Below are 25,723 nucleotides of genomic sequence, written 5' to 3'. Positions count from 1 at the left end.
ACCTCTTGCGGACCAAACACACACCTCCTGTGGGTGGGGGAGGCAGACGAAGAATTCACCCACGGTATCCCCTGCCTGTCGTAAGAGGCGACTAAGAGGGGCGAACAAGGGATCCAATTAGAACCATGAAACTACTTGTAACTTGTACCATCACGCAGGGAACACCATGGGTTGCATTTACTTGCGTGTAGTACCACTATGTTAGGTACGCAATAGGTTTGTGATTAGTAGCGACAGTTTGTGAATCAGGATGTGGGTCCTACAGTACCTGTGATTCGTACCCGTATATGAGCGACACCATGGTTCTGTCTTACCTATGCTCAGTTCCCTCTATGTGAGGACTTCCACGGGATAGTACGGGTCCCTGTGGTTAGTCCACTTATGTGCGGAACGCCATAGGTTTGCGTTGTTTGTAAATAGCGCCGCAATATGCGAAACACCATAGGTCTGTGTTACATGTGTGCATTACACTACCTGTAAATAGTACCATAATGTGTGGAATACCACAAGTCTCAGCTAATTTTGATTAGTACCGCAACATTACACATAGCATGGTTCTACTCTCCTAGCAATAAATACCATTATGAGGGGCTGACGACCTGGATTTTGGACCCATTTCGACTATATGCATAATCGATTCAGCATCGTGCTATAGAAGCAGTCCCTTGATCGGTAATATGATTGTTTTGTGCCAGCTTCTGTGCATGTGAGGAGGCACTGTAGGTCGGATCCACTGATTGTTTTTGTACCGGGAGGTACACCTCAACGCCGCGCATATAAACCTAGCGCCTAAAAGAACTCCTCTACTGGCGAAACAGTAAAATGGAAACTACACCTGCTTAGAACTTTACTCAGAAGATGTCTCCACAGAAATCTAATGTAATTTTGTTATTGTGAAGTTTCCTGTACTGTGTGAATTTCTACTTGTTTTGTTTGCCATTCATCAAGAAGTTTGGACATTCTTCCATATATGACACTACCAAAAAACTATGGTCATGCCCCCTGGTGCGAAGTGAAGGAACTTTTGATTTATTTGATTTATTTATGTAATTAATTTTCTATCAATCACAGTCTTCTTCGATTTTGAGTGTAACCTTTAATGTACCCAATAAAAATGAGAGGATGTGGCTAGTTTAATCTCTAATGGTCTCGAACTTTCCCCGAGGGTTTATAAACTGCGGATTTTTACGTCTCTTGGCCAATTGATCGTCATCTTACTGTGTGCGTGCGTCAAGCAGGAGGCGGGAGGCCTCTTCGTCAGCTGCTAGAACTTCTACAAGGTAATGGCCACATAACATCTTTCTTTCTTTCTTGCTAGATCCACAGTTTAACCCGAGGGAAAGGTCCGAATCATAAACTATGTAACCTACTTTTTTGAAAATGTAACTTCTGCCGGCTAATGTAATAACTTCATATAATCTTTAACTGTAAATTGGGGATAGAGAGTGATATACCCTCTCGAGCTCCCCTTCATCTTGGTTTGAGGTGCCACGCATTTGTTTCTGCTATGTATTAAAGTGATTTCCATGCGTGCTACCTCAGTAGTTTGAGAATAGCCCCTGTTTCGTTGGCCAAGTGCCCTATAGGTTTTAAATTTTTGGAGCTTAGCCTTCGACTCCATTCAAATTGTACTCGGGCCGTTTATTTAACCTGTTCTTTTTCACAAAGGCCCTGTAGGTTGGGTACTAGATACCTCTGTGTAATAAGATTTCTAGTTGTAAATAGTGCCTTGTAAGGCCAGAGAGTATTAGATTTTCATGCTATGTTGCCTTGAGTAGGCTTGGAAAACTGAGAGCACGTTAGCTCTTTTTCTAGTGTTGTAAAAGTGCCTCTGGGAGGCTTGATATTGTAATTTAGACAGCAGGTGCTCCATGTATTGAGGGATTTCTGCCCTTGAGTAAAATTGTGCTCTTTGTAAATTTGAACTAGGAGCTCAGGAAAAGTGAAGCGAGGGCTTGAAGCCCATGATCTGGTAAAACCACTAATCTTAGATTTTTCCCAATCTTGTTTAATGTTTGCTACTTGTACCTGTAAAAATTGCGAAGTTGGAAATTGTTGAAAACATAACCTTCAGTTCAAGTTATAAATCCAATTTTTGACATTGTAGTTAGACCCATTCACCCCAGCACCTTCTTTCACCTCTGCGATCCACGATACACCACGGAACAGTTTTAAATTCATATCCGTCCATCCATTCATTCTTCGTCCTCATGCTTTGAATTCTGGTCAGTGGAGGATTTTGGAATTTTATGTTTTCATTTCATTTTGTCTCATTTCGTACCATTAGGGGCCGATGACCTCGATGTTAGGCCCCTTTAAACAACAAACATCAATCAATCATTATTTTGAATGAGATGTATAATTATGAATTCTACCTTTAGTTTCATTTCTTTCTCTTGTTTGTGGAAGTGTTGATCCAAATCTACTGGAGTGATTGGCATGAAAGTTGGTATTTAATTAGAAGACATATCGTACAAATCTACGCTGCTATTTGTTACAATATTCCTAGGAACAAAAACTATCACAGGTCATTGCACTGTTAGAAAACATACATACATTATCATTAAAGACTGTTATGCCTTTCAGCGTTCAGTCTGCAAGCCTCTGTGAATTTACTAAATGTTGCCACAATCCTCTATTTGCAACTAGTGCTGTGGCCTCATTTAGTTCTATACCTCTTATCTTGAAATAGTTAGAAACTGAGTCTAACTATCGTCGTCTTGGTCTCCCTCTGCTCCTCTTTCCCTCCATAACAGAGTCCATTATTCTCCTCGGTAACCTATCCTCCTCTATTCGTCTCACATGATCCCACCACCGAAGCCGGTTTATGCATACAGCTTCATCCATTGAGTTCATTTCTATCATAGCCTTTATCTCTTTGTTCCGAGTACCCACCTGCCATTGTCCCACCTGTTTGTACCAGCAATCATTCTCGCTACTTTCATGTCTGTTACTTCTAACTTATGAATAAAATATCCTGAGTCCACCCAGCTTTCACTCCCATAAAGCAAAGTTGGTCTGAAAACAGACCAATGTAAAGATAGTTTCATGCGGGAGCTGACTTCCTTCTTACAGAACACTGTTGATTGCAACTGCAAGCTCACTGCATTAGCATTACTGCACCTTGATTCAATCTCACTATATTACCATTCTGGGAGAACACACAACCTAAATACTTAAAATTATCTACCTGTTCCAGCTTTGTATCACCAATCTGACCATCAGTTCTGTTGACTTTCTTACCTACTGACATCAATTTAGTTTTCGAGAGGCTAATTTTCATACTATACTCATTGCACCTATTTTCAAGTTCCAAGATATTAGACTACAGGCTTTCGGCACAACCTGCCATTAAGACCAAGTCATCAGCATAGGCCAGACTGCTTACTACATTTCCCCCCAACTGAATCCCTCCCTGCCACTTTATACCTTTCAGCACATGATCCATGTAAACTGCGAACAGCAAAGGTGTAAGATTATGGCCTTGTCTAACCCCCGTAAGTACCCTGAACCAAGACCTCATTCTGTTAGAAAAATATCATACTTTTCTTCTTTTCATTTAGCTTGTGGGGGATGTTTACTAACCAATTATCACATTTCAGAATGAGGATTTGGAGTGATAAACTTCAAAACACTCCGGTATCTGAAGAGGCACTTATCTCTGCTACAGTACCATTGAATACAGGGTCTTTGAACCTCTGACATTAGATTGCAGAGAGCGAAATAAGCCTTTATCTCATCGTCGTTAGTATCAAACAGCCACCGAGCAGAGTAGCCATCACCTTAACAGCGTCTAGTTTTACTAGCCTTGCGTTTCTGGATTTGGGAGGTGGAGGGGCTGGTCCACACCATTGGCTGTGTTGAGAATGGTTATCCATTCTCCTGCACTAACGCAAATGCCAGGACATATCATTTTATAGGCCATGACCACCATCCCCTCACACTTTCCACACCTCACTTAGCTACTTTAACGCTCTTTGGCCTGTGAGAGGGATAACCCACTAGGAGGGCTGCCGTACCGCTAAGGGTACGGAATGAAAATGTAGTAGTAGTAGCAGCATAATTTATCTTATGCACAATTGCTCATCATCATTTTCATTTCCCCTTGTCCACCTCCTGCCAGTTCAGGGTGTTGATGGCACTACTTCACTGTTGTTTCTCCTTCCATCACTCCTCTTCAGTAATTGTATTTGAGTCTAGTCATCTTTTTCTTACACTGTTCTTGACAGAGTCCATCCATCTTGCTCTGGGCCTCCCTTTTGCCTCTTTTGCTGCTGTCTTAGCCTACAACACTTGTTTTGGTATCCTTCCCTGCTGCATACTCATAACATGTCCAAACCATCTCAATTTATTTTTCTCCATCCTATCACTCAGTTTTTCTATCCCAATCTCTTTTCTGACCCTCAACATTTCTTACTCTCTCTCTGCTTGTCTTCCCTGTCCCACTCCTCAGGAACTTCACCTCACCAGCCTGAATTTTACTCTGATGTTTTGCTGTCAAAGTTTGTCTCTGATGTGTGCATTAATATAGGGGTATAGTGCATCCTGCACATTATATCTTTTTTCATTTCATAGGATATTCTCTGTTCCACTCCAGGTTCCTTACATTCTGGTAGAACGTATTTCCTGCTTGTACCCTTCTGCTGATCTTTTTATCCAGCCTTGCATCTTGAATAATTTCACTTCCCAAAAATTTGAAGTATTCAACAACCTGAAGATTTCGTTCCCGGTTACTAACGATTCCTTTTCCTTGTCTTTCTCCTCCTGTCATCACCAGTGGTTTGCACTTCTCCATACTGATTTTCATACCATATTTCTCAATATTGTCATTTAAAACCTTTAGTTGGATTTGCACTTCTGTATTGTTGACTCCCCAGATCACTGTCATCTGCAAGCAACAATATTTCAATCAATCAATACTGTAATGTATCCACACAGACTCACACGAGATGCTGTCAGTTGGTACAATTACTTTTATTCACATACTAGCTGACCCGACAGACGTCATTCTGTCAAAAATAAATGACAATGGAACGAACTCAAATTCAGTCTGTACTGCAATCAAAAATCAGAACAATGCAAATGACTACATTATCAATATCAAATTAGTTAATTTTCTACTGCTACCAAAAGTTAATTATCCCCCTTTGCAAATTGAGTAATTTGATACGTTGATGGCGTGAAGAATATGTGGCAAAACTTACTCCTCTTTCTTCGTTGGAAATAACTTATCGTAGAAAACACTGATTCCAATCAACACTATGAAGATATATTTCATTGTAAAGCTTTATGGTACACAATATTGTTTGTTTGATTACCTGGCGTGTAAACAAACAAAGTTGATGGTTTTCCAACATGTGAACAGGCAACATACAATTGGCCATGCAAGAAACATGGGTTTTCAAGATTAATGCAATGCAATGCAATTAATGCAATGAATGTAGCAATTGTATATGTGAGGACTTACAGAAGGCAAAATAACTTAATCAGCCATATATAAAATTATTTGCACATAAAGTTGGTGTCCAGGTTGAGGAGGTAATTAATACTGGTGAAGTACTGAAATATACTTATGGTAATTAAGATATTTCCAAAAGTTGAAACCTAGAAAGCAGCTGGTATTGATGAGTTTTCTGAGATACACTCAAGTCAATAGATTAGGATATAGTGTCTAATTTGAAATACTCATTTGATTGTTGTTTGCGTGAAGGGCCCATACAACATGAATGGAAAGTTGCTCTAATAGACCTGTTGTGTAAAGAAAAGGGGTGATAAACATAAAGCAGATAATTACAGGCAGTCAGCTTGACATGTGTTGCCTTTAAGCTCTGGGAAAGCGTTCTGTATGATTGTATTAGACACATTTGTGAAATTACTGTTAGATTTGGTAGAAGGCATTTCGGGTTTAGGGAAGGTTATTCCAATGAAGCTCAACTTGCAGGATTCCAGCAAGATATAGCAGATGTTTTAGATTGAGGAGTTCAAATGAAGTGTGTCGCTATTGACCTATCCAAGGCTTTGATAGGGTAGATCATGGGAGACTGCTGATGAAAATGAGGGCATTGTACTTGACAAAAGAGTGATTAAATGGATGGCAAAATTTGTAGAAAATGGAACTTGGAGAATTAGAGTAAGTGAAGCATTATCTAATCCTGTAATGATTAAAGGGGGGTTGCATTGAGTATAGTATTATTAGATTTTTATGTTTTCTTCTATGTTATGTAAAGGATATGAGCTGGTATCACAGTTAAAGATTTTTGTGGATGATATTATAGTGTATAGAGTAATAAATTAGTTCCTGGATTGTGAGCAAATCCAAAAAGACCTGGATAAACTTGTTAGGTGTGATGAAAAGTTAGGTTGCAAATTTTACCTAGAGAAAAGTTCTCTCATTTTTACTTATTGCGTTGATGGGGGAGAAAGTACCTGATGGGGATCACTTTAAGTACCTAGGTGTTAATATAAGGAAATATCTTCATTGAGGTAATCACATTGAGGTTGTAAATAAGGGTTGCAGATCTCTTCATATGGTTATGAGGGTATTTATGGGTTGTAGTAAGGATGTAAAGGGTGAGGGCGTAGAAATCATTGTTGGAACTACAGTATTGTTGGTCGAGCTAGTTAGTGGTTGGCTCTGTAGTATCTTTTGTGATGAAATTAGTTGGTTAATTTTGTGTGTGTGTGATCTATTTAGTTCTCTAAACATTGGTGTTTATTGTTTATTTTTAGTAATTGAGGTCAGTGGTATTTATCTAAATTTACATTATTTATTTACATTAAGTAGTTCCATAGGTGTCCAGTAGATTATGTATTGCAGGTTAGCTTTTACTTGGTTTTGGTTTGGGAGAAAGAAGTAATAATATCAATTTTTAAAAAAATAGATTTGTTGAAGACAGGATGTAAGAAGCTGTAACTTCCACAGCGTTAACATTCTTACAGGAAAGAGACACAGTATCTCCAAGGGAAATTTGTTTCTAACTATCATGAAGGCAAGAATTTCTGTAAATAATACAATGCCCTTCTAAATTTTGTTTAACGCTTTCGCTCCCAGCATCCGTATATACGGACATTGGCAATGTGTGCAAGAAATCCCAGCATCTGTATATACGGACGTTTCGTAAATATTTTTTAAAAAAATATAAACTCTCTCAAATATACGCGTAACTTACACCAAATTAATCGGGAAGAAATGCTCTACTCTCATATCAACTGCTTCAACAAACTTAAATATAGTATACAGTGCCAAAAGAAGCAAGCAAAATCTAGAAGGCATTGACCTTGTGCGCCAGCTGACTACGTTGCTCGAAGCAAGTGAACAGTGTTGTTTGTAGTTATGAAATTTGGTGGTTTTGTTTATTTTTGAATGTTCTTTTAACATATGGATGGTTAGAGGCCAGCTATCTTTTTGTATTTGAAATTTTGAAGAAATGAGAAAGAAATAAAAAACGTTCTGATTTGGTCAGTAGATTTTTGAAAATTTTATACCTTTTTTTGCATGACTATTTACTTTTTGCATTTAGTATCTTTTAGAGTATGTTATTCAAATAAAACATTAAAAAATGATTCAATTTGGACAATAAATAAGTGAAATATGCATATTTTAGTAAAATACTACAATAAAGCTAGAAAAGGGCCTGGGATTTCTTGCACATACCCTGTCAAAGTATCTGGGAGCAAATGGGTTAAAGAAAGAAATTCAACTCGATATACAGTATTTCACTGACGAAATAGTTAAGTCATTGTACTGTTATCGATTGGTGCTCTTCTTATTCAAATATTGCATTGTTAGCTATGTATGGTTGAGGACAAAGGATATAGTGTAGTCAAGAAAACAAAACTAATAAACAGCTGTTTCCTGTATTCCGATAACTAAATTGCAGTACTGTGTAGGTAGTTCAAGTCTCTGCCATAATTTATACGAGGGCTATCTGGAAAGTAGTACCCGTTAGCGCCGCATGAAGCACTGACAACTCGGGTAGCCACTGGGCAAGGTCAGACCACGTCAGTGGCTTGTCTGCCTGCTCTGTGCGAGGTTGCGTGACGCTGGCATTGCCTGTGTTGTGTCTGTGATCGTTTAAAATGTTTAAACAAATTGAAAACCCCGCCAGTTGTGAAGTGAGGGCCATGATTAAATTTCTTAATGCACGAAACGTTCGACCTTGTGATATTCATTGCCAGTTAACGGAGGTGTATGGAGACAATGTGATGGACGAGTCGTCTGTTCGGTGCTGGTGTCGCAACTTCAACCTGGGGAGGAGGAATACACACGACGAGGAGCGTTCAGGGAGACCATCTATCATTAGAGACCAATTGCTGAGCGCAGTAGACGAATGGGTGAAACATTAAAGAAATTACGGCGGGCAATACAAAATTGACAGCGAGGTCTATTGTCTACAGGCGTCATTCTCCTTCATGACAATGCCAGGCCTCATGCAGCTGCGGTAACACAATAACTTTTGCAGCAATTCAAGTGGGAAACCTTCGACCATCCCCCGTATAGCCCGGACTGGGCCCCTTCGGATTTTCATCTCTTTACGAAACTTAAAGACTTTCTGGCGGCAAAAAGATTTGACAGCGATGAAGAACTTCAAAGAGCTGTGACTACGTATCTCAATATGCTGGCAGCAGAGGACTATGACGCTGGAATACAAAAACTAAATTTGCTTGGAGATTATGTGGAGAAGTAGTGTAAAGTATGCTCTTTCCAATAAAAATGAGTATATTTGTTAATATTTACTCCTGTGTCTTTATTGCGCAAACGAGTACCACTTTCCGGATGGCCTTCGTACTTGCACCCTTGATCTTTCAGCACTTAAGAGCAGTTTCCATTTCTTTTAGCTTGTAGGAATAAAACGAAAATACTTTCTAATAAGGATTTAGTCTTAACTACATTTCTGTTGTTTCAGTTAAACAATAGGTTTTTTTTTTTTAATTTGCTTTACGTCGCACCGACACAGGCAGGTCTTATGTGTGACAATGGGAAAGGAAAGGCCTAGGAGTGGGAAGGAAGCGGCCGTGGCCTTAATTAAGGTACAGCCCCAGCATTTGCCTGGTGTGAAAATGGGAGACCCCGGAAAACCATCTTCAGGGTTGCCGACAATGGGATTTGAGCCCATTATCTCCCGGATGCAAGCTTACAGCTGCGTGACCCTAATTGCACGGCCAACTCGCCTGGTAACAATAGTTTTTAGGATACGTCTAAACACAGTTCAAAATCACTGTAGTGTAGTTATATCTAATAATATTCTTTCTTCCGCATATCAAAGAAATGGTGTTCTAGTATCGGCACAATCGTACTTACAGAAGTTCCGAGACCTGGGAGCCGGCTTTCTTAATGAAGGGGGAGCATCATCTGATGGTACTAATCTTCGTTATCATTTTCATGACTACCTAACTCTGAAGAATTCACGACTATTATGGAGAAACATATTCATGATTACTTGTAGAATGTTCATTCAGTTACTGATGCGATTAATTTTACAGCTTGTCTCTTTTTTCCAGCTGTATTATGAAGAGTGGAAAACTACATATTAAAACCTTTGTCAAAAGGAGGTCAGTTTAAAACCTTGAAATAATTGAATCATGACTTGTTAAAAGGGCTCAAGACTGGTTTTTTAGGGATTTTGAGTTAAGTATCAATACAAGATCTACAGACCTCAATACACAATGTTATGTTAAAACAACTTTAGTCCTGGAATCCTGCAGCATAATATTGAAGATGCTTTTCTGAGATGAAGTGTTAATAGGATTTAAGGAAACAACAATATCGCTGGAAACTCTGAAATGTTCTGTCCCACATTCTGAGAAGATAAGTTTCAAACCTACAGAGTAGAGGGAGTTCAAATACTCTGCAGATATGAAGGGTTGTGTAGTTACTTCTCCATACATCAGCAGTCCTGTTTGTCATATTTTCAGACTTGCACAGCCAGGAGTACAGGAAATAGTTCTTCCAAAGACTTGAGCATACCCACGGGGTAGTTTTTCCATCAACACAAAAAACTAGCTGATATTAAGCAGGTGCTAACGTACATTCCTTGTTGTACAGAAGAAGTCATATTTTACTGGGAGATTCTGCGGTGGAACATTGAAGAAAGAAGGGATGATGTTAGTGATGAAGTGCTCATGACTTCTAAAGTAGTTAGCCTTTGCAAATGGCAACATTTTATACAAATCTATTAAGTACTTTTACTATTTGTCACTTGTCTGTAAAAAGTGTGTCTATGTCACTTCAGTGGTATTAATATTAAAAAACAGACATAATGAAACTATTTGCATGTGTATGGTTTCAAACTCTGTCATATACTGACAATATTCAAGAATGATTTGTTAAAAAGGACTAAAGTCCATGTATTTTAAACACCTTAATCTGTATGTAAAATTGCATTAAAATTAAAGGACTTTTATCCTACATGTTATACATTACAGTTTGAATCATGAGAATAGTGCAATTTACAAGAACAATCTTAACTGGTTGATAAATAATGTTTTTTTAAATGTCTCTTAAAATTAGGTTCTATGGACTTATGCCCTTTAAAAAGTCATGATTCAATTCTTGGCTACATTGTTATCTAAAAGCATAGTGCCAACACAGAGCAGCAACATTTCAGTGCAAATCATCAAGCCAGGTCTTTCCTTTCACATCCAGCAAGGCAAGGTCGTCCCAGAGAAGGTGATAATCCAAGAGAGGAGAGGGTATGATTTATAGCTCCGTTTGGGTAGAAAGTGTCAATGATTCCAAGAATTGGTATGGTGCAACAATAGAGTTAGTAAAATATACAGTAGAGGTAACAATGGTGCTGCATTCGCATGCGAGTTTGAGCAAGTGCACTGTTTGGCAAAAGCTAGCTTGTGTTTGGCACTGTCACTACAACAGCTTCCTGATAAATTGAAATATGTACTTCTCTGAAGGAAAATACCAGTTTCTATGGTTGCACAGAGATGTTCATAAAGGGCAGTGGCATATCACTTCACAAGTATGTTTCTTTGACATTCATTTTCATGCATATTAAAAATATTTTGTTTGACACTTGTTGCCGACTTCGCGTTTTTTTTCCCCTATTGGTGTGAGTGAGATTTTTGGACCCTACCTAGAGGATGAAAATCAATCTTTTAGGAAATATATGGGTTGGCATTCTTCTTTCACTGAATGGCCATGCATTTGAAAGTGAATATCCTGAAAATCATATCATCAGGTTGATCAAGCTGATTGCAAAAGCATATACGAATATACATACGTGTGCATCGTGTTGGCAGGTCGTACATGCATGATCCCAGTGTTAGACGTAGGCTAATAAAACAATTTTGTTTCACAACCAGTAAGTTAATACACAGTTACTCTTCATTATTATCATAAGGTTATGTTGATTTCTTGACATATTCCGTACAGTACTGATAATATTGATGAGTATAATGTAATTGGTTGCTCATGCTTGTGAATATTCAGTTTTTAGAGATTAACCAGATGGATTAAATTACAGATAATTCCTTTCTTGGAATGCCTTTTCACCGGGTGAGTTGGCCATGCGGTCAGGGGCGCGCAGCTGTGAGCTCGCATCCAGGAGATAGTGGGTTCGAACCCCACTGTCAGCAGCCCTGAAGATGGTTTTCCATGGTTTCCCATTTTCACACCACGCAAATGCTGGGGCTTTACCTCAATTAAGGCCGCGGCCACTTCCTTCCCATTTCTAGGCCTTTCCTGTCCCATCATCGCCATAAGACCTATCTGTGTCGGTGCGACGTAAAGCAAATAAAAAAGCAGCTATGGAATGCCTTTGATGTACATGATAACTTGGAGTTGTGTATAGTGCTACGTTTTTCATTTTTTTTTTTTTGTTTGTATTTATAGTGGTAACAGCTATTTAATATTCTGTATTTTCTGTAAATACAGTTTGTTACTTTCCCTCCTTACAGTATGTGTAGAATCCCCCATTCATACCTTACCAAATATTTGCGCAACACCATGTGAACATCTGCATCCTTTATTATTATTATTATTATTATTATTATTATTATTATTATTATTATTTTTTTTTTTTTTTTTTTTTTTTTTTTTTTTTTTTTTTTTTTTTTTTTTTTTTTTTTTTTTAGATGCGAAAAAGACCAGAAAACTGATCACTCAAAGCTCACTTAGAAGTTGTGCAGCCTTCAGTTTTTCTCTCATTGTGGTTCTTCGTTCCACTTGGCTCCTGTCTTCTTCTTGTGGTTTCTCTCTAACTCTACTTCCCACTTGCTAATTTTCGTTCTGTAGCAAGTTCGGTCTGCGATGTTGGCTACTTTGATTCCTGATTTTTCCAGGTCTTGGCGGAATTTCGATGTCCACCCATTTGTTTTGATGTTTTCTGTTGCCTATAGTAAAATTCTTGTCAGTCAGAAGAGCCCAGAAATGGTATTATATCTTCTTGTGCTGTTAGGAGTTGTGGAGCTTAAAATTGTTAATGAACTAACTAGTCGCTTTTTCACTACCAAAATTGACATATGTCTGCTGGGAAATTTAAAAAATTAGAGTGCAATTTTTAACTTAGTTGCAGTACCTGTAGGATATGTCTTCTGTTATGGGAACCTGCAGCTGTAATTCACCCAAAATTGGAAATACAAATAACTGATATATAAACAGACTGTCAGAACAGTTATTAAAACTTAATCTCCATAAACAAATTGAACTGTATTGTTGCTGAAGTGAGGTTGATTGTGACTCTCCGTTTTGCTGTTATGTGATAGTACATATATCACGCCCTCGCACAGTATTCAGAAGTATGAGTTATTATTATTGTCAGTATTCTATTTTTATTATTATTATTATCATCATTAGTATTATTTCATTTGTATATTTATTCGTAATATTTTAAGCTGGAAGGTCTCCGTATGTGATATGGGTGATTTATTTTGTATAAATGGATGGGATAACTGCTATTTTAACTTGGAAACTTTGTATGAGTCATGCGGGCATCCCAGAGTCCGATGAGGTGGCCTTGTTATTGTCATGGAATCTGGAAGAGCTTCAGAGCGTGGTCTTGACCAGAGGATCTTCTACTCATGATTGTATGGGCAGGATCAATCTAGACGTATAATGTGAGAGGAAGGGGGAAGCTGAGGTCTATATAGGCATGTGATCAAACAGCGAAAAGGACTGGACTTCAAACTTTGGTGGAGAAGACTTGACTTCACACAGCAGAGGAGAAGATATGTAACTTTTGTGGAATGTGGTCTTCTTATGTTTGTGAAGTGTGGTAATAACCTGTAACAGTGGAGTGCTTAACACGTTTGCTGCTATGCAAATTACACATTCCCGCCCCCAAAAACTGAAAATGAAAAAATGATATAAAAACTTACCAAATAATGTCCAAATTTCAAACATGTGCCTATAAGGATGATACATGCCTAAATTAACATTTCTGAAGACGTCTAAGTCTGTGAGTCGGATTTGGCCCCTCAGCACCGTGCGCTACACCACTGATCACTATTTTGTTGAAAATCTTATGTTATAATGAAATATATTACAATAGTTACTGTTTATGACATGTTAAAAATTGTAAAATCCACATTTAGCTTTATTAATGTTGTTTTTTCACTATGTTTAATTTAATAATTTACAGCTCCACCCACCATCCACTATTTGGTCAACTTACATATCTTTGTGGTATTTATCAAAGCAACCAACCGGGCAAAGCCTCAGCAAGTCTGGACAGCCTGAACAGACACACGTTGATTGTTTTTTACTTCCTGCTTTAAAGCAGACCCTACACTTTTTGCGTTCGGTTCCGCCTTTGGAGTCTCACTCATCATTCTTCACCAACCGATGTAAGTTGTTCTTTCTCGGAGGAGTGCGCACTAGCTCTGCTTGACGGGGTGGCAGAAGTAATTCCACTGTTTGTAGGCGAAAGTCGTATAAAACCATTTTTGGATTTCCAAGCCTGGTATTGTGCATATTGTATAAGTGGAAAGCATTGATGATCATCAATTGAATGATGTGGACAAAAATTTGTTTGTACCAGCGAAGGGTTTTCCTTTCAAAAGGATAGTACACCTTCAGTTGGTCACACCGATCCGTCCCTTTCATGTGTGCATTATATTGCACTTTGGCAAAGGTCTTTCTTGGCCCCTTTTATTTGTGACAGTGACCATTGTGTTCTCAAATTGCAAGGAAATGTATTGTACCACTCGCTTCTCCCTCCATTTGCCCACCATAATTCCCTCAGTGTACTTAGCGATAGTTCCACCTTTAGGCAGTATTGCCGTCTTCACAATTGGAGGGTCAGCTCGGAGTGTTCGTGTACTGTATGTGTTTTCTGACAGCAGCTTAGAGGCTAGGGCAAAACTATTATAATAATTGTCCATGAACACGGCATGGCCATTATTCAGAAGTTGCTCCAAAAAATGCATGACCACTTTTGTAGAGTGTCCTTTCCCAGACAACTGGTCGTTGGCTCCGGCTAAATTTGAAAGTGAGGCCCTCGGGTTGATTTACAGCATGAAGTTTTATGCCGTACTTATGCCATTTCCCCTTTATATACTGCTTGAAAATCAAGCAACCCCACAAAAGTACCATATCTTCATCAGTGGACAGTTCCCGTGAAGGATAATAAATGCTAGACATTTTATTGTTGAAAAAATCAGTAATTTGTCTCACCTTTTCCAGCCTGTCTAATGACTGGGGTTTGGGATCATTGATAGGTCTAGCCGGCGAAAAGTGTAGGCATCGTAATATAAGTCATATACTGTCAAAACGCAGGAACGTTGAAAAGCCAGTGAGTTTTCCAATAATCATGTAGTCTGCTCATTCGCCATGTTCCAGTATGAATCAGCAAACCCAAAAATGTCTTTAGTTCATTGACATCAACACCCTTCCATCTTGTCTCACGACAAACAAATTCCAAAAAATTGTTATCAAGCAACAATTGAAACCAGTCAGTTGGCTTGTTTTCTCCCGGTATCAACACTGGCAGTTTGTTTTCTTTGCTAAATGGTATATTCTTTATGCCGAATGTTTGATTTGACCAGTTGGGTTGAGTTCCGGTTCGTCCTCACTTTCCGTTTCAGAATCAGCCCTTTCTTCACTCATAAACTCATCATCACTGCCGGACAAATCAACACAACAATGAGCCATCACACACTCACGATAAAAACAATTTAAATATAATTCAAAGTTATAACATATAGGCCCACTACTACCACAATCGTAAAATATCACCAAAAGATGTGAGCGATGAACAAAGAGCGAAAATATATCACGCCACTACTACTAAAGATGCGTGCGACATACGATGTGTCTTCGCCAAGAGCTGAGCTCACACCGACAGCTTAGAAATGGCATGGCAACGCGGACCAGATCTGGGTCACGTGCACTGGCAGGAAGCGCATTAAGTGCTGGATCCGGTCCCTCAGCATTGAACGTGTTAAGGCATTGGTATTGTATCACTTGTGGTGGTTTGGTATTCTATGTTTTGAAAGCTAGGGGTCCTGTATCTCAGACTTTCCATAATTTATATTCTGGAACAGCAAGCGTGTATTGCTTGAGTGAATGTATCTTTAAACCAAGTGTTAGAGTCAGTGAACACAGTATTATAATGAGAATATGCAAGTTGTGTTGATACACAGACACAGTGAAGGGTATTCATCCATATATATATATATATATATATATACTTTGTAATGAACTTTCATCGGGCTGGCTGCAAATAGCAGCTAGATCCTCGCTTTTGGTTTCCCACTGTTTTTGTTATTTTGTTGTAAATATGGAGTCTTCCAGCGGTATTTTGTGAGTGTACTTTATGTATATTGTGGTGTGTTGATGAGGTGCTCATGCACGGATATTGTTCAGAATATAGTTAATTATTTTTAGAATCAGTGAAGTTATTGATGAACCTAGGAGCAGTTCCTACCTATTTAGTCGTTTCCTGAGGGTTAGGTAAGGCCTGAAGCAGATGTACCAGTACGCAGCTTTATGTACACGCCCTGGGAGAGAGAGAATTATCATGCTCTATCAAAATTCGAGGGATCCATTCTGGTGAACTCTGACGCTCATACTACGGACATTTTGATTAATTATTTTTTAAAATTTATTTTATTTTAATTATGTTAGTGATTTATTCAGTATTTATTCATATATTTTGAATTAGATTACAATTCACGCCCACCGGGCAAGTTGGCCGTGCAGTCAAGGGCGCGCGGCTGTGAGCTTGCATCCAGGAGATAGTGGGTTCGAATCCCACTGTTGGCAGCCCTGGAGATCGTTTTCCATGGTTTCCCATTTTCACACCAGGCATATGTTTGGGCTGTACCTTAATTAAGGCCACGGTTGCTTCCTTCCAACTCCTAGGCCTTTCCTATCCCATCGTCGCTATAAGACCTATGTGTGTCGGTGCGACGTGAAGCCACTAACAGAAAAAAAAGAATTTTTACACCCAAGCGTGAGGCGGTTCAGTATTTTATTTTATTCATATTTGATTATTTTAATCATATTGCGATGGTTATGAATTATACTTATTATTATTTACAATTATTACAGTTAATTACTTTATAACACATGAGTATTGGCTTAGCTGGAAGGAACATATCACTTAATTATTGTAACTCTGATAAATTTATTTCCTTTTTAAAATTCCATTTGTTTGCCAACAGAAATGTATTAAAGTGATCCTTTATTTTTGATGCTTTCTTGTATTATTATTCTCATATTTCCTGTGTTTGTAATGCTGTAATTTGGATTCTATTTCAAGGATAATATTGTGGGTGTTTTTTGTTCTGCCTCTTGTTTCAGGGGGACCTCTTGGATTGTAGTACAGCTAGTGATGATGTGTTTGACTGTGGACATAAGATGGACAGAAGAAAAGATCATGATACAGGAATTGGTTCAATTGTTGGTGTAGATGCAGCAAGTGATGTCATATCCCGCTTTGTACGAGTAGTTGAAGAAGGCTGCTGGACTGATGCTCGCTGCCCTATCTGTTTATTGGAATTGTCGCCAGAGGGCACTTCCAACATGGTAGTTGCTTTGACAAGATGCTGTCACCAACTTCATCTTGATTGTCTCAATGCTATGCTTACAAGACAGTCTTCTTATAATAAAGTAAGTTTTATTGCTAGTAGGCCCTAATGATGATTTAGTTACCAGTCAGTGCATATTAATAAATATGCACTGCCTCAAAAAAAAAAAAAAAAAAAGCATAACACTTGATATTTGGTAGAAAGGTCAATTCAATTCTACATTGAATATAATTGCCATACTTTTTCCAATGCTTATTGATCGACTAGTGTTCTATGAACATTACTGAAGAAGAAGCAACAATGAATAACAACAGAAGGGAATAAACACAGAAGGCTTTTGAATGTAATTTTGTTTCCTATTCAAATAATGGTGAGTGCTCCCGCACATTTCTTATTTATTTTGCACCCGTTATGAAAACCATTATTTCAGCATTGTAGTAACTCTTGTCCCTTTGACGCTGATTGACCAGCATCTGAGCAGTACCTGAGGGGTATCTGAGCCATAAACAACTTACCAACATGCCTCTAAGTCCCGTGGACTCGGCAGAAGCATTGGCATTAGTGAATTTTTATAGTAGGGTTTTTAAATATATATATTACCAGCATTCATCGGGCTGTGAAAAGTTTTCAGGTTCATACCTACTACACAAAACGTGGTTCAGGCCATCCTAGGTGCCCTTCTGCCATGCAAGTTCGGTTTTTGAGGCTACAAGTGTTGAGGAACCAACTTCTTACAGCGGTTCAGGCTTGGATATTCTGATGCAGGTCCACGACGTAGCTGTGATTTGGAACATGGTCAGAAGGAGGCTCCATAATGCAAATTTAGTCTCTAGAGGACCAGAACTTCTGCCACAGCACCGGAGAGACCGTCTTCATTTTGCGTAAGTCCATGAACATTGGACTGAGGATCAATGGCTTCATTGACAAGTCCAGATTCCACCTGAGGTCACCTGGTAGAAGAGACAAGGTGTGGAGGAGGGCAGGAGAACACGTTCCCCCCCCCCCCCCCCGTGTGCCTTCTCTGAGATTACACCCTTTGGTGGAGGTTCCGTGATGTGGGATGGCGTAACTTCAGATAACTGTACCGATCTTCTACTCGTTGAGAATGGCTCCCTCACAGCACACAGGTACGTTCAGAAAATTCTCATTAGTATCTTAATGCCATTTGCATTTGAATTCAGTGAAAACTTCATGCTTATGCACGATATAATGCTGATCAGGGCATTAAAGAGTTTCTTCAGGATGTCAATATTCCCACTCTAGAGTGGCCAGCAAGGAGTCCAGACCTCAACCATATTGAGCATGTGTGAAATATGAGTTTTCAACAATCTGGCCATGCAAGAAGAATGGTAGAACATACCACAAAAGGACATACGGGGCTTGATCAGGAACATGCCCAGAAGACTCGCAGCGGTAATTGCAGCCATGGGTGCCAGTATCTCCTACTTATAATAATGTTATTTGTTTTATGTCCCACCAACTACTTTTACGGTTTTCGGAGACACCGAGGTGCTGGAATTTTGTCCTGCAGGAGTTCTTTTACGTGCCAGTAAATCTACCGATGCAAGACTGACGTATTTGGGCACCTCCAAATACCACCGGATTTTTGAGCCAGGATCGAACCTTCCAAGTTGGGGTCAGATGGCCAGCGCCTCAACCATCTGAGCCACTCAGCTCTGCTATCTCTTATTAATGACATAATCAACATCCAACAAGTTTCCAGTATATTTCCTTAAACTTGCTTCATTTAAATCAGTAATTTTGCTAATCCGAAAATCTGTCATATTCTGCTTTTTTAATTAAAAACGTATCTTCTCAAATCAAAATGTTTTGAGGATTGTTGTGTGTGGAATAGGTGTGAAAAGGTTCTTTCTTTTGTTCTGTAGCGATGTTTTAAAAATAAAAATGAATTTTTTCCACCCTAAACTGAGATTGTTTTAAAAATATGGTGTTATGCTTTTTTTTTTTTTTTTTAAGGTCAGTGTATACATTTAAAAATTGGTCTTTTCAGGATTCGTTGTAGTATTAATCTTCATCATCAGTGGCTGCTACTTGTTTCTGAGTATACCGAGCTCGATAGCTGCAGTTGCTTAAGTGCATCCAATATCCAGTATTCGGGAGATAGTGGTTCCGAACCTCACTGTCGGCAGTCCTGAAGGTGGTTTTCTGTGGTTTCCCATTTTCACACCAGGCAAATGCTGGGGCTGTACCTTAATTAAGGCCACGGCCGCTTCCTTCCCATTCCTGGCCCTTTCCTGTCTCAGCACCGCTATAAGACCTATCTGTGTTGGTGCTTCGGAAAACATCTTGTTAAAGGATACAAAAAGTATACAAATTCTGCTGCTTACAATCCAGTCGCACTCAGTGCTATTTGTGCTTGTACACTTGGTGACTGAACTAGCCAATTGTAGCATGAAGATTGCACTCGATGAATGGCAAAGGACGGGGCGGCATTTGACAGTGTATTTGTAACTGTCATTTAACCTCTTCATACCTGCAACACTCTTACTCAAACACTTCAACAGCAGTAGAGGTGGATTGGTGCCAAAGTGAGCGATCCTTGTCAAGTGTGTCCCAGGTTTGAAGGTTGATGTTTGTTTAAGCTGGTCATTATAATGCTTCAAAGGGGTGCCACAAGGTCTTGTGCCTGAGGGAAGTTCATCATAAAGGAATTTGTGAGGAAGCCTAGTGTCACTCATATGGCTCACATGCCCAGACTGCCGAAGCCCGATGACCAAAAATAGAGGCTTCTACACTCTTCATGCATGCTTTCTCAAGAACTGCATGTTTGGAGACATAGTTCTCCCATTTACACTGACTGACAGAGCAAATGCAACACCAAGAAGGAGTGGTCAGAACTTTATGCCAATTGCAGGGTAGACTGACGTCACTGAGGTATGCTCATGATGTGAAATGCGCCGCTGTGCTGCGCACGTAGCGAACGATAAATGGGACACGGCGTTGGCGAATGGCCCACTTCGTACCGTGATTTCTCAGCCGACAGTCATTCTAGAACGTGTTGTCGTGTGCCACAGGACACGTGTATAGCTAAGAATGCCAGGCCGCCGTCAACGGAGGCATTTCCAGCAGACAGACGACTTTACGAGGGGTATGGTGATCGGGCTGACAAGGGCAGGTTGGTCGCTTCGTCAAATCGCAGCCGATACCCATAGGGATGTGTCCACGGTGCAGCGCCTGTGGCGAAGATGGTTGGCGCAGGGACATGTGGCACGTGCGAGGGGTCCAGGCGCAGCCCGAGTGACGTCAGCACGCGAGGATCGGCGCATCCGCCGCCAAGCGGTGGCAGCCCCGCACGCCACGTCAACCGCCATTCTTCAGCATGTGCAAGACACCCTGGCTGTTCCAATATCGACCAGAACAATTTCCCGTCGATTGGTTGAAGGAGGCCTGCACTCCCGGCGTCCGCTCAGAAGACTACCATTGACTCCACAGCAAAGACGTGCACGCCTGGCATGGTGCCGGGCTAGAGCGACTTGGATGAGGGAATGGCAGAACGTCGTGTTCTCCGATGAGTCACGCTTCTGTTCTGTCAGTGATAGTCACCGCAGACGAGTGTGGCGTCGGCGTGAAGAAAGGTCAAATCCGGCAGTAACTGTGGAGCGCCCTACCGCTAGACAACGCGGCATCATGGTTTGGGGCGCTATTGCGTATGATTCCACGTCACCTCTAGTGCGTATTCAAGGCACGTTAAATGCCCACCGCTACGTGCAGCATGTGCTGCGGCCGGTGGCACTCCCGTACCTTCAGGGGCTGCCCAATGCTCTGTTTCAGCAGGATAATGCCCGCCCACACACTGCTCGCATCTCCCAACAGGCTCTACGAGGTGTACAGATGCTTCCGTGGCCAGCGTACTCTCCGGATCTCTCACCAATCAAACACGTGTGGGATCTCATTGGACGCCGTTTGCAAACTCTGCCCCAGCCTCGTACGGACGACCAACTGTGGCAAATGGTTGACAGAGAATGGAGAACCATCCCTCAGTACACCATCTGCACTCTTATTGACTCTGTACCTCGACGTGTTTCTGCGTGCATCGCCGCTCGCGGTGGTCCTACATCCTACTGAGTCAATGCCGTGCGCATTGTGTAACCTGCATATCGGTTTGAAATAAACATCAATTATTCGTCTGTACCGTCTCTGTTTTTTCCCCAACTTTCATCCCCTTCGAACCACTCCTTCTTGGTGTTGCATTTGCTCTGTCAGTCAGTGTATTATTTAAGATTGAACAAAGTTTCTACTGATGAAAATGTTCAAGTTTCTTGATGTAACTGCGGTTCAGGGTCCAGGTTTCACATCCATAGAGCAACAACAATATGAAGATAACTGCTTTATACACCATGAGTTTGGTATGAACTGTAGGTCTATATTCTTTCACGACCTGCTTGGATAGCTGACCAAATGCCAAATGAGCAGCATAGAGTCTGTTTTCCAATTCCTCTTGTGAGGTATATCATTGAGACAAGATGCTCCTAAAGTATGAAAAGTGATCTACCTGTTCTAGAATGATGTCTTGAGACAGAGGCATTGAACTCGTCTTGAGACAGAGGCATTGAACTCGGCAAGGCTAATCCCTGGGAAAGGTTGGGCAAGTATCTTTGTTTTTTGTGCGTTGATGGTGAGGCCAAAATGATCATACACTCTCTTGAAGCTATAGATTGTCTGCTGCAGGTCCTCAGGGGTAAGAGCAGGTGATGCAGTATCATCAGCTTACTGCAGTTCAGTTATTCTGGTCATAGGAGTTAAATGAATAGAATGAAGTCTCGTCAAGTTTAAGAGATTACAACTTAGGAATTTCACGTTGGTTCCGTATTGACAACATCAACGCGATACCTTAAATCACCTTAGCTGGCATACTGTAGTATTAATTAAATAATAATTCAATAATTGCTAGTATTAATTAAAATCTAAACTGTAACCTTTTTCATTTGCAGTATTGGTGTTGCCTTTATGCAGTTCACAGTGTACTTAATAATGCTTCTTGAAGAGTCATTTGAAGTTAGAAAGCAATTTATTTTTTTAATCCTGGATTTGTAGTTACCTTTTATTGTAGTAAATGTAGTTTTTGTATATGTCTTATTCTACTGGTTACCTGGATGTGAGATTTGACAAGAGCTATTTAAAGCTTAGTTGGCACATTTTAAGAGTAATTTGTGCAAGTTCATATAAGTATTCACAAGTTAACAGTGGATTTAACAGAAAAATATATATTGAAAACAGACTTTTTACAGAGACATATAGTACGCGAACCTTTTCTTGAGCTCTGAGCTCCATAGTGCTGAATGGGAACTTGGGCTCAAGAAAAGGTTCGCGTACTATACTGAGCAAGTCAATAAGAACGTCTACCTAAAATATCTCCAGATCACCGAACAAATTGGCCATCCGGTTAGGGTCGCCTAACTGTGAGTTTGCATTCGGGAGATGGTGGTTTTGAATCCCGCAGTTGGCAGATTGAAGATATCTGACCTTGAAAACACTGATGTTATTAAGCCCATGCAAATATAATAAGACGGTATGGTTGTGTTTATTGTATATGGATGTAATTTTTATTAACCCTTTGGCACTCAACCTATATGCAGGGGTTTGCTCAAAGACACTCAAACTAATTTCTGTGATTTTCCAAACCAAATTACAAAAAAAAACCCACGTAAACAGTTTAGCACACATTAAAATAAAATAAATCACACTAATACAGGAAACTATGAGCATTTCAGAAATGAATATACCTAGGACATAGTGTTATTGGTAAGGCCAAAAAAAAATTATTAAATTTTGAAAATAAATTTTAAAAATTAAATTATGGATTTGTAATGACAGAAAAATCAGACATTATTGCGTCTTCCATCTTTACTGTTAGACGTGAAAGAAAGAACATTTGATTCTGAATAATTTGATATCAATATGATGTGTGTGCTGCAATTCTTTCATGAAGCATGGCACAAAGATATTCACTGTACATGTAACGGTCATCGATGTCAGGTCCTTGCAGTCCGTTGCACGGTGAACAGCTGTGACTGTGTCATTTCCCACATAAAGGGAATGACTTTCGGCAAAAGGAGATCATTATTGCTGTATAAATCATCTGAAAATTCAAGGATATCGGCCTCATTCGGCCTTGAATATGGCCTAGGAATTACGATAAAAAGATTACGCAAGCACGTGCAAAAACAGAGTTATGAAAAGGAGTAAAATTATAGTTTACGGAGTACAGCGAACACATGATATACCAAAGAAACAAAATAAACTCTAAACTAAACTCATAGCAAGATCAAATTGTTGTATTCATAAGCCAACCAAAACAGATTCACGCAATAATAACTTCAAATAACCACAACATAAACATTCACGGTCAACAGATTTCATTTTTAATGACAGAAAAATAAAATAAAAATATTTTGTAGGGCTGGTGGATATATCTGTAGAGTAAAACGCAAATTCAATACTTTAAGGTACAGTTACGATCAACTGTTATGATTTGACAGCCACGCAAATGACCAAAATCCCTAAATAGGACAGAGCCGATGTATCGGCGCCGTGAGCTTTCTCACCATAACCTCTCGCGCTGATAGATCAGCACGCTGAGTGCGAAAGGGTTAAGGGTTCCTGGTATTGTTAGCTAATGGCAGTAGCAGTAATTACTTTTATTTCTTATTTCTAAATTGTCCGTTTAGACCAGCTATCTAAAAATGTGATATCCCAAAGTGGAGGTTAGTGATAGAGTTTGTGAAAAACATGTTAGAAGGCATGGGAAACTGCACATATTTAGCAGGGAGGAAGAAGATATATTTGCCGAACGTCTTACTGCAGTATCAAAATGGCGTTTTCTCTCTTCAGTCTGTTGTGGAAGTTTTTCACTGTTTCCCATTTTCACATCAGGCAGTGTGCTGGGGCTGTGCCTTAATTAAGCCTACAGCTGCTGCCTACCCAATCCTAGCTCGTTCCCATTCTTGCATTGCCGGAAACCTTCGATGTGTTAGTGCGACGTTAAACCACTTGCAAAAAAAAATCCAGATCTGATAAAGATTGACATCCTGTTTCGATATTCTTGAATGATATTAAAGGGCTCTTAAAAAATGGTATGTTCCCCTTTTTAATGAGATTATGTGTAATAGAGACATGGATATAAATGTGAAGCTATACTGGTTTCATCCACTTCAATGGCAGTGCTTTTAATGTACTATCATCGTTCCTTTGGGAGCAAAACAGTATTCCCAACCATGGTCTTTCAAACATGGTGCATACATTGAATATTACTCACTGCAGGATGTTGTGGCAGGTGGGAATGAGTCGCAGCATGTTGATAAACAAGTGATGTGTTCCACCCATTTGGGAAGACTGTACATAGATATGTCACACCATTGTCCATAAATCTGGTACGATGTATTCCACAATTAGGAGACTTCCATCGTAACAGTGGTTAATTGGAAACAAGAGATGAAGTTACAAGGATCATACAGTGTTAGTTAGTACGAAAATGTTTAACATGTTCAGCTAGTTTTGTTCGAGAAACCAGGTACTGTTCTACTGTTCTGTACTTTTCTACCCTCCACTCATCGAGGGGCATTATTGGTAAACTTTGAATGTACTTATGCACAGTACATAGTAGGAGACATATTACAGGTCATATTGCAATTTCTTGATGTTATTAATTTCATAGCAAATATGATTTAAAATTGTAGCTGTTTCAACGTAACAAATGGGCTTGAGTTGACCATCTATTTGAAATATGCGAGCCGGGCTGAGTGGCTCAGGCGGTTGAGGCGCTGGCCTTCTGACCGCAACTTTGCAGGTTCGATCCTGGCTCAGTTCGGTAGTATTTGAAGGTGCTCAAATATGCCAGCCTCATGTTGGTAGAATTACTGACACGTAAAAAAATGCCCTGCAGGACTAAATTCCGGCACTTCAGTGTCTCCGAAAACCTTAAAAATTACATTATTATTAAGTACCCGATAACACTGCCCTCGCACTTTCCCGGCTGTTTTTGGCCATACTGTCATAAAGATTGCTTGTTTACATTTGTTTTATAAAGACTTTAAACTTTATTTTTAACACAGTTTTACTGAGCGAGTGGTTTTGCGGTTTGGGTCACGTAGCTATCAGCTTGCATTCAGGAGATGATTGGTTCAAGCCCCACTGTCGACAGCCCTGAGGATGGTTTTCTGTGTTTCCCATTTTCACACTAGGCAAAGGCTGGGGCTGTACTTTAAGGCCATGGACACTTCTTTCCCCTCTCCTAGCCCTTTCCTATCCCATCCTTGTCATGAGAGTCATTGCTTCGCAAAGCAAATTAAAAAAAAAAAAATGTAAGAAACCCATACAATTTTCAATCCAATTTTAAGTTTACTGTTGGTAATACAAGTGCATACATTCTATCGCAAAAAAATTGAGTGAAAGGATGTCTAAAATTAGTTGATACTGCAGGCCCGGAAGTTGGTTTCGGATATCCTCGTAATTCTTCCGCTCTTGTCCAAGTAGTGTTGTTTTGCTAACACGCATAAATCAAATTTTGGGGATGGAAATTGCCATTTTGATACCACAGTAAGACGTTCAGTGATGATTTCTTCCTCCTTGCTCAGTATGTGCTGTTTCCCATGCTTTCTACCATATTTGCCACTAACTTGATCACTAACCTCAACTTTGGGATACCATATTTTTAGGTAGCTTGTCTAAACGGACAATTTCTATGCCTTAATAACCTCAATCGCAGTTCTAGGTGTGGAGA

General features: G+C 39.7%; 1 protein-coding gene across 1 annotated transcript in view; it reads left to right on the top strand.

Moving 5' to 3' along the window:
• Positions 1–25,723, top strand: part of dx (deltex) — a 148,445-nt gene that overhangs the window by 61,374 nt on the left and 61,348 nt on the right. The window contains exon 6 of the mRNA XM_067141850.2: positions 16,757–17,065. Within this exon, the coding sequence (XP_066997951.2) occupies positions 16,757–17,065 (309 nt within the window). The remainder of the gene's footprint in view (positions 1–16,756; positions 17,066–25,723) is intronic.

The sequence above is a fragment of the Anabrus simplex genome, chromosome 2 (genome assembly GCF_040414725.1).
Source record: "Anabrus simplex isolate iqAnaSimp1 chromosome 2, ASM4041472v1, whole genome shotgun sequence".
Classification (NCBI taxonomy): Eukaryota; Metazoa; Arthropoda; class Insecta; order Orthoptera; family Tettigoniidae; genus Anabrus; species Anabrus simplex.
Note: the sequence above shows the minus strand (reverse complement) of the source record. Positions and strands in the feature narration are given on the sequence as shown.